The sequence below is a fragment of the Rutidosis leptorrhynchoides genome, chromosome 11 (assembly GCF_046630445.1).
Source record: "Rutidosis leptorrhynchoides isolate AG116_Rl617_1_P2 chromosome 11, CSIRO_AGI_Rlap_v1, whole genome shotgun sequence".
Taxonomy (NCBI): Eukaryota; Viridiplantae; Streptophyta; class Magnoliopsida; order Asterales; family Asteraceae; genus Rutidosis; species Rutidosis leptorrhynchoides.
Genome location: NC_092343.1, coordinates 134,992,371 through 135,002,880, shown reverse-complemented (window position 1 = coordinate 135,002,880; position 10,510 = coordinate 134,992,371). Strand labels below are relative to the sequence as shown.

At 33.6% G+C, this 10,510-nt stretch overlaps 1 protein-coding gene across 1 annotated transcript; it reads right to left on the bottom strand.

Moving 5' to 3' along the window:
* Nucleotides 1-1,680: 1,680 nt before the first annotated feature.
* Nucleotides 1,681-2,337, bottom strand: LOC139874968 (uncharacterized). The gene is made up of 2 exons (XM_071862355.1): nt 2,257-2,337; nt 1,681-2,118 (listed from the first exon to the last, which is right to left on the bottom strand). The coding sequence occupies exons 1-2, from the start codon at nt 2,335-2,337 to the stop codon at nt 1,681-1,683; spliced, it is 519 nt and encodes a 172-aa protein (XP_071718456.1).
* Nucleotides 2,338-10,510: the final 8,173 nt, after the last annotated feature.

Here is a 10,510-nt window from a genome sequence, read left to right as displayed (position 1 = left end):
TTCCTAATTATGAATTTGCCCCCAAAAATCTTTTTGATTTATTTTCGAAATTTAAATTGTTACCTAATTAATCTGGTTCACACACGTAGCTTGATCACATCCTTTCATCGTCCACCAAATTGATTGTAAATAATCCGTTACCCTTTCATTTTTCCTTTTCCGAAAACTGATCATTTGCTTTGAAGATATCTTCAATTACTCATATAGCATTTAATTTGTTCAAGGGCAGTACTCGCTTATCCTTCTCTTCTGTTTGTATTGCTTTATTTTATGTACTACCATGTCCGAATCCAGCAGCACCTCTTCCCAGAAAGATAATCGCGATATGAGTACTATTCCTTTCAGCATCACCGAAGCTGAAATAGACCAGTTATGCAGAGAGCATAGAAATCTTAGATTACCAAACCCTATGGTTCCTTCCTCTAGCGATAGAGACAAAAAACCTTCTGAGAAGATGATTACCCTCTACAAGCTTCAATTAACTGTAGGAAATCTCTGTATTCCTCTTTCTTCCTTTCTCCAAAAAATTCTTGCCCATTACGGAATATGTCTTAGTCAAGTTCATCCGCTAGGGTTACAAAATATTATACTTTTTGAAATGTACTGTAATGCCGTAGAGGAAGTACCAAATGTAAATATTTTCCATGAGTTGTTTTGAATCCGATTAGTTAGCAAGTGTTGGTATACATTTGACTGCAAGCCATATAGGCTTTCACTGGGGTAAAGACATCTTCTTTAAAAAATTGGAAAGAGCCCTACTTTTTTGTCAATGAAAGAGTCATTAAAGATGTCTGGGCAAATGTCCGCAAGTGGAGGAAAACAAAAATAGTAGTGAGTAAGTCGACCACTTTATCTGATGATGAGAGGGCAACTGTTGAAGACTGTAAGGCACTGGAACTTCCACAAAGGTCATATGGTGAATATAAAGCCATCTTAGTCCTGTGCAAAATGAGTGACAACTGGCGTATTGGATATGTGCCGGTGAGTAAGCCATCTTACTTAATGGTGTATCCTAGAGGATACACGCGTAAAAAACACCATTTTTACACAGAAAAATGGATCAAAGAGCACAAAAGATAGCAATATTTGGTGGTTTTTAGCATTTTCCGCCCAGCGTTCAGAAGGCTGCCCAGCGTCAAGCGTAAGCCCTGCAGGCAGCTTCTATGCTTAAGCCCTTTTACTAGGCGGGTGAAGAGCACGCAACCATGTCATCAATACCGAAGTCACTGCATTTATCATCAGAACTTCAGTCAGAGTGAAGTACACTTTCTCTCTCACACAGTTCTTTCTCACTCTAAACGTACATTAGCCGCTTAGCAGCGATACGCTAGACGAATCAATTACAGATTGATCCCCAGAGACTGATTGAGGCCACCCCACGGATCTCTCATCCGTGTTCCGGGTCTGCAGAGATTATTTCTCGAGGGCAAACATCAGTTGGAATCATACGCTCCACGCTAAGTAGCTATTGTCATGTACTGGTACCTTACAGCCGCTACACGAAAAATTGTACCAACACTTATCAACATTCTCATCAATAACATCCACACTAAAACAATCATAGATATATGGTGTATGTAAAGAACTAAAGATGTTAATTCTCATTCTACGGTTCCTAAATGATATATCCATAGATCACGTCCTACAATTAATATGGGCATTAATGGTTACTAAAAATGGTCATCTAAGAATAATTGTAGGTTGGGTATCCCTATTCCTCATTTCTACATCCATCACCACAAAGTCCACGGGATAGTGAAAGTCCTCTACCTTTACTATCACATCCTCTAACATTCCCCTAGGTGTTTTGATTGATTGATCCGCAAGTTGAAAATTTATATCGGTTTGTTTCATTACAACTAACTCCCATCGGTCTACTAGGAAAAAGGGCAAGATGTTAATACTAGCAACTAGGTCTAGTAAAGCTTTCTTAACGTTCACATTACCTATTATTATCGATATTAATGGGGTCCCGGTGTCTTTGAATTTTGGTGGGAGTGTGCCCGAAATAACCGCACTCAAATGTTCGGTTAATTCCACCTTTTTGGGGACTGATGCCCGAAGTTTTCTTTTTTGGACACATAAATCTTTTAAAAATTTTGCATAGGACGAAATTTGCTTTATAGCATCGATAAGTGGAATATTAATTTTCACGTTTCTAAAGGTCTCCCACAAGTCCTCCGATTTCGGGCATTTCTTTCCGTAAGGAAATTGGTTTGGTGATTAATTAGCTTGAGGAAAAGAAATGGTAGTAACCTCTGCATCCTCTTCTTCTAGTTTCATATTTCCATTTTCAACATTTTTAGTCCCAACCGCAAGATCCTCCGAATCCTTCATCGCATCATCCCTTACAATTTCATCATCCTCATCAAGAATGATTGGAGACTTACCTGGACCGTGTTTCCTTGGCTTTTTCGTTGGTTCCTCCACTTAATTCTTGTATGTTTTCCCACTCCTCAACGTTCCTACCATTTTACTCCATGATCGGGCTCCTTATCCCTGTGATTCGGATTTAGAACCGCGTAGCTTGGAATTTTTCCTGGTTCCCTTCAAGTCTTTTATTCTGCGACATTCCTAATATCCTTTGCCAATGAACCAATCGACTTGTTTTGTAACTCCATCATTTTTATTACCTGCGCCATAAATCATCCATTTTAGCATCAATATTTAGTGGTTAGTTAGGTGGTGGGTTGTTGTTAGATGTGCTTTGGTGTTGGTTTTGATAGTTTCAGTTTTGGTTCGGATATTGATTCGGGTTTTGGTATTGACGTTGGTAATTTCCTTGGTTTTGGTAGTTATTTGTTGTCTTTAGTTGTTTGGGTTTTTAAATTGATGGCATTCAACGTGTTGTTGTTGCTCCAGCTAAAATTTGGGTGGTTTCTCCAACTGGGGTTGTAGGTGTTGGAGAATGGATCATTTTTCCTCCCATGAATTTCATTTACCTGTTCCTTCATAACCGGCATCATCATCTTACACCCTTGTGTATAGTGAGATGCATCACCATAGTTTGCACATACATCCTGGACCTGCACAACATTAACAAAACTACCCTGGCTCGGGCTGTTAATGTAAAGGTTCTTAAGTTCATCTAGTACTTTGTCCACACTCCTAGATGGTCCTTCTGAGTTAGCCACGTGGTTAACTCGAGCGTGAGTGGTGTCTTTTCGATTAATCGTAGCTTGAGTTTTAGAACCCTTGCTTAGTTTCTCAAAGAAGGCCTACTCATCATCACTGTTCCTGGTCAAAAAGGCTCCACCACTAGCTGCCAAAAGGAATTACCTATTGTGAGAATCTAAGCTATCAAAGAAAACTTTGACAAGTTGCAATTTTAGTATCTCGTGGTGGGGACAAGCTCGAAGTAATTCCTTCAGACGATCGTATGCTTCATGGAAAAGTTCTCCTGGTAATTGCTTAAACGATTTAATTTGCATACATATATTTGAAGTTTTACTTATTGGATAAAATTCCTCTAGGAACTTGTTTTTCATCATGGACCAAGTAGTGATACTTCCGGCTGGTAATGACAAAACCAACGTTTGGCCTTGTCTTTTAACGAATAAAGAAATAGACGAAGACGTACCTCTTCATCCGTAAAGCCGTTAACTTAATTTGTAGCGCAAATCTCATTGAATTCCGTAATGTGTTCATACAAATCTTCCGATGCCATACCTCAGTAGGTTGGAAAAATTGCAATAAGTTGAGGATGGACCTCAAATCGTCGGTTGTTTCCCGCGTTCGTAACGGGATACACAATGGGTGAGTGATCCTCATAATCACCATGTTGGTAATATGAGTCAACCACTGTTTTACTTTTTGCCATTCTTGTGACTAGCACTGAGATCTCTTCCTCATCTTCGGAGTACTAAGACTTTGGTGAATTCGGTGGAATTACTAAATGTGATTCCGGTGGTGGTTCTATTGGTGGTTGTGTTTATGCTGAAGCCACTGTTGACCTTTTTGAAATCCTTGCAGCTTTTTGATTAGCTTTTGCAGATTTCTCGATTTATGGATTGTAAGGCTCAAGAGTCTGGTTTCCCGATTTCTGAGTTTGCATACACTAACCTGCATTTCACAAAAACAAGAACAGCAAGCATAAAATTGACAAAAAAACTAAAAAGAAAAAAAAATTGGTTTTTTCTAAGTTTTATAATTTTTCGAATTTAAAAAGAATGCAATTAAATTAAGAGCTTGCAATCAAGCGCACACTATCTCCGGCGGCGCCAAAATTTGATGGGAGTCGAAGTACCCGGGAAAAATGACCTAATTACACTAACTTTAGCTAGGGAAAATATGGTTCGTTCCACGGGAAGTGATGGTTAAAAGCAAGCAATTTATAGGATTTGATTATTTGTTTAATTAATGAGTAACTAAAGATTAACCAACTAAATTGAAACTTTAATACTTTCAAAACTAAGAGCGTAATAAAAATATTAAAACCCTTTATTCCTTCACAATCCCAATCTAGCATGCTGATATCGGGCCAAAAAAGTCACGTTTTTACCCCTGATATTAAGCCCTAAATCAATAAAGTTCCAAACTTTGCCGCCAAAATAATCGCTTTGTCGGCTAATTTTGTAGATTAAGTAATTACAAAGGTGATGCAAAAAGAATCAAGTAAATCAGAGCTAAAACGAAGATTCTAGAGCGAAAACGGTGAAAGACAAGTTACAACCTCGGAAACCAAGTTACGATCCCGGGAACAAACAAAACGATCCAAGAAAAACAATAAAATCAGGGCAGAAATGGCCTGCCCACATCACAAACGGCCTGCCTTGGCACCGGCATGTGAAAACGTCTTGCCTAATTAATTTTTAGTAGTAGCTAGCTTAGCTTTAATTTTCCGGAGGATATCCCGGTGAGTCACTGCGATCTCGGGCAGATTTCTTCGGCCTTTCAGGTTTTATCCAAAACGCTTGTCTTATTAATTAAACATGTATTGTTATCATTTATGTTTAATAATGCGTTCCGATATGATCATGTTAGCTTAATTAATCTGTATGTTGCCATGATAGAAGTTTGAGTTAGTGTAGTTATGTTAAATTAGTACGATTACTGTTGTCATACTAAATCTGTGACCCCGATAGATTTGTATGCTAGCATCTTAAAGATTGACCAACCTAGGTTGTGATCAGGGCTTATCCATCTATATGAACTTAGCTACTTTATAGGATTAAGACCCATGGTTATACTGTATCTAAAGATTCTATGAACTCGGTATGGCCGAAGTTCCCGAGAGGCATCTAATGCGCTTTTTATAACAACCCTCACTTTTCGACTTCCGATTTTACTAAAATACCTAGAGTTGTTATATACGAATAAATTTAACGTTGACCGAATAAACGTACGCTTAAAATAAATAATATAATTATAAATATTATAAATAAGATTATGATATATAATATAACATAATTACATCAATGAATATATATATAATATTTATATTACTTTTGTTATTTAGTTAATAGAATATATAATTAACTAAATAATACATAATATTATAACATTTATAAAACTAATAAAAACTATAAATTAATAATCATAAATTTTAATTTTTATAAAAACTAAATATAATAAAAAATTTTATATAAAATTCGTATTTAATAATTAAACAAATATAGAAATAAAATGTTAAATGTTCTTAGAAATATATTAAACAAATTTTTTTTTTAGAATTTTATACAAAAAAAATCAAAACTATATCTACTTTTAATAAATAAATACAAAAATACAAACTACTTTTTCTTTTAAGATTTACTTTTAATAAAAATACAAACTACTTTTATTTTAAGATTTACTTTTAATAAAAATACAAACTACTTTTTCTTATTTTAACTTTTAAGATTTACTTTTAATAAAAATACAAACTACTTTTTCTTATTTTAACTTTTAAGATTTTACTTTTAATAAAAATACAAACTACTTTTTCTTATTTTAACTTTTAAGATTTACTTTTAATAAAAATACAAAATACTTTTTCTTATTTTAACTTTTAAGATTTTACTTTTAATAAAAATACAAACTACTTTTTCTTATTTTAACTTCTATGATTTTACTTTTAATAAAAATACAAACTACTTTTTCTTATTTTAACTTTTAAGATTTACTTTTAATAAAAATACAAAATACTTTTTCTTATTTTAACTTTTAAGATTTTACTTTTAATAAAAATACAAACTACTTTTTCTTATTTTAACTTTAAGATTTTACTTTTAATAAAAATACAAACTACTTTTTCTTATTTTAACTTTTAAAATTTACTTTTAATAAAAATACAAAATACTTTTTCTTATTTTAACTTTTAAGATTTTACTTTTAATAAAAATACAAACTACTTTTTCTTATTTTAACTTTTAAGATTTTACTTTTAACAAAAATACAAACTACTTTTTCTTATTTTAACTTTTAAGATTTATTTTTAATAAAAATACAAAATAATTTTTCTTATTTTAACTTTTAAGATTTACTTATTTTATTTTAATTTTTTTTACCTAACATTTTCAACTATAAATACCACATACATTTCTCATTTCAAACTTACACCTTAATCTCTCATTTCTCTCTTAAAGAACTACTTCTAGTTGATATCTCGGTCACTTACTTGCTTTACTTTCCTTTCTTGCGTGGAATACTTCAACTGCTATTTAAGGTGAGTTTCATTTGCTCCCTTTTTATATATATTTTTGGGACTGAGAATACATGCGCTGTTTTTATAAATGTTTTACGAAATAGGCACAAGTACTAAAACTAATTCTACGTGGGATTAAACCAGAAATATACCCTTAGCTTGGTAACATTAAACTACTTGTCTATGTACGGTAGGCGCGAATCCTAAAGATAGATCTATTGGGTCTGACAAACCCCATCCTGACTATGGGATGCTTTAGTACTTCGAGGTTATTTTAAACACACCTGATCTGGTGTACTTCAGAGGGTAAAACATGAACGTTAAGGCTTGTTACCGGGTGCCTACAACTTATAGAATGCTTTTATACACTTGCTAGTGTACGGATATTTATGAAACTGAAATCTTGTAGACTATTATTATAACGGAAATGATTGGTTTTGATAAACTAATGAACTCACCAACCTTTTTGGTTGACACTTTAAGCATGTTTTGTCTCAGGTGACGAATAAGATGATTGCCATGATTGCTACCTGATGAATTGAATGCTGCTACATGGAGTCTTCATTTCATTACATTTACTTTGCATTAAGACTATTATTATTATTTCAGTTTAAATTTGATGTAAAACTTTTAATGCTTCCGCTGTTTTATTAATAAATGTTTTATTCAAAACGTCTCATATAGAGTCGTTCTCGTTTATACAAATGTGATTTGATATAATTAGTCACAAATACCCTAGGCCCTAATTTGGGGGTGTGACAGATTGGTATCAGAGCAGGTTGTTGTAGAGAACCAGGATTGCATTTTATGTGTGCCTTATACAATTAGGTACCTTAGCAATGTAGGACTACAACTTTCCTTGACCATAGTGCCTTTAATTGTTGCCTTTAATTGATAAATGCTACACTATACCTTAGAAACTATACTTAAATCTTAAGATTATAACATACACGATAATGTGAAATTACTCGAACGTCAACGCTACTTAAGGCCTAGGGTGATCCTTGGTACCACTATGGGACGCTTGTGGATTTCGAATGCCAAACTTAGATTTTGGTCGAGAATTCCTGGGCCAACCGGTAACAATTGATCATTCAAGTGACTCGGTGGTGGCATAGATGTTTGGGTATGGTGCACAATATCAAACCTGACTATAGTGATCATACAACACTTAGTCACTTACGCACTTAATAAGTGGTGAACTTATTAAGAACAACTCACCTAGTCATCTATCCTGGTTTTGTGTATTACATATGTATTACATGAAATATTATCCAAGATTTTTGAAACTCCTATAATTCATACTCAAACGTATATAACTCCCTGTTATATCACGAACCTATATGCCTTATGCCTTTATGCATCGGTTTGCGAACCGGGAAATGTCATTGGGTTATCACAGTATACGAATTGAAAGTCTTTAATCGAAAGATTATTAGATTACATACTTATCATTTTATAATCTCGACACGTCATACTGCCATTATTAGAGTATAGACAAATCATATCTTAGCATATCTATTCCCAATAGACCTTGTCTAACACTTTTCCTAAATTTCCTCCGTAAATTACGGAAATCTTTCTGCTATATATACGTATTCAAGGAGATGAATATATCATTCAATATTCAACACCCATTTCATATCAAACCCTATTCCAAACACATAATATGGATTTCTCACCTAATTCCTCAAGTTCTTCTAGCTCCAAAGATAGCGTGACAGGAGCACACCCACCGATCAATTACCGTGATTTCTTTAGAAAATGGGGATGGGTTCGCGAAATACTCACCCTATGGAGAAATGAAGAAGGTACTCCTTATCACGAGCCAAACTTACCACCAAACGTCGGAGTACTCGATCCTCTTACTGGCGAACCTGTTCGCAATACCGTTTTCACTCTTTTCGCAAGGATTTTCCGCCTCGAAGGTCGACTCGATGTAACCAACGACAATATTCGTCCTCTACTCTCGAATTCTAACCAGAAAGGGTTATTAGAAGAAGTTAGAAGACTTCGAACTAAATATCAAGAATTGACAAACCTTACAGAGGAATGGGTAGAACAAATCCATAGACTCGAGCGTAAAGTAGAAACCCTGAAGGAAATAGTGCGCGATTTGGTAGCTAGGCTCACACTTACTAACCAAGTACCACAAGCAGCACCAATAGCAGCACCAGCACCAGCACCACCAGTACTATCAGCATCACCACCAACAGCATCAGCTTCACCAACAACAACATCAGCATCCCACGTCTCAACATCATAATCGGTACCTCAAACATCGACATCATACGCCCATAGATACTAAGGAATATTAGTAATAATGAGTTAAGATGTATTGACTCATTCTTCCTACAGAATTATATATGTATACTTTATATATATATGGTTTGGAACAATAATAAATCTTTTCGTACTAAACTATTACGTGTGAATCTTAACTAGTATGTACTACTTGGTTAATTCATATCACTAATACGCTATGATGTACATCCTTCGTTAATGACTTAACAATCATTAATCACTGCTTCAGTACAATAAACTCCATTTCATAATAAACTAAGTGTATTATTCAAATGCATGTGTGATTTTACACTCTTATTTTTCGATGTACTCGAAAATTTCTCGAAAACATCATTTGTGCCTTATGAATTTCACAAGAAATCCACGAGCATCAACATCATTTACTGAGGTATATTAATAACAATGAACGATGAAGTATTGATTCATAACTTCATTAAAGAAATATTCCGCGACGATTATGTAATCTCTAAAGTTTTGGAGATTATTTATTCTCGTTTCAACCGTAAATCAAATGAGTTTAATATTATATTAACTTATTAAATCCATAATTACATCTGAAGAAAATATATATGTATGTATATTTTCATAAAGATTGTATTTAAAAATTCTTTTGTACAAACTGTTAATTGTGAAAATATTTTAACGGGTAGGTAATACCCAAGAAATATCTAACATTCACATTAATATATTACATTGTACATTCTTCAAAATCCTTGAAAACATATCAGATTGATAATCAATGATTCAGATCAGTTAACCTTGAGAATGCTGATGAAGCAGCAAAAGCTGTAGATGGCCTTAATGACCAGAAGCTTGATAATAAAGAATTGTGTGTTGGAAAAGCTCAAAAGAATATCTGGTATTGAAAGACGGATTGAGCAAAACATGAAGGAGACCAAGGACAAATCCCAAGGACTAAACCTATAACCAAAGAATCTAGATGATTCGATTTCTGAAGGAAATCACAGAAGATCTTTTTACGCATTCTAAATCCTTGCAGAAGAATTTCTTCATTATCCATCGATTTTAGAAATTCTAAAATATCATCATATCTTTCGTTATAAATATCCTCGATATTTCTAAAGATATCTTCATAACGATTCTTGTCCGCAATTAATTATCTCTTTACAATATCTTTATTACATCATAAAGGAAAACTGTTTAAGTTTCTATATTCCGTAAAATTTAAATTCAAATTTTGAATGATTTGAAGTAGTGTTGAGAATTGAAGCAATTCACCTCATTTAATCAAAGAAAATTTCAAATTCCTTAATTACCGGAGAATCAAATCTTATGGATTACGAAGATTTCCTTTAATCCCTTGAATTCCAAAAATCAATCGTGACTACGTCAAAAGTTAAGGCGAACATTTAATTTCTCATTCACTCTTTTACAATAGCTTCGTTTATACGCTTCCTATAATCAAATCATTTTATCCATATTATTCAGTAGTGATAAAACTTTATTTTTTCAACTTATATTCATCATTACAATATTCTTGTTGTAAACAATGATGATCTCTATCAAACTTCATGACTATAATTTTCATGAACTACTCTCTGTTTTGTCTACCCTAATATT

What these genes read in the sequence shown, in the direction of transcription:
- LOC139874968 (XM_071862355.1), bottom strand. Translation starts at nt 2,337, where the DNA reads ATGAAGGATTCGGAGGATCTTGCGGTTGGGACTAAAAATGTTGAAAAT. An exon ending in TAGAAGAAGAGGATGCAGAG is followed by an intron (nt 2,119 to 2,256) that starts GTTACTACCATT and finishes GATGCTATAAAG; the next exon opens with CAAATTTCGTCCTATGCAAA.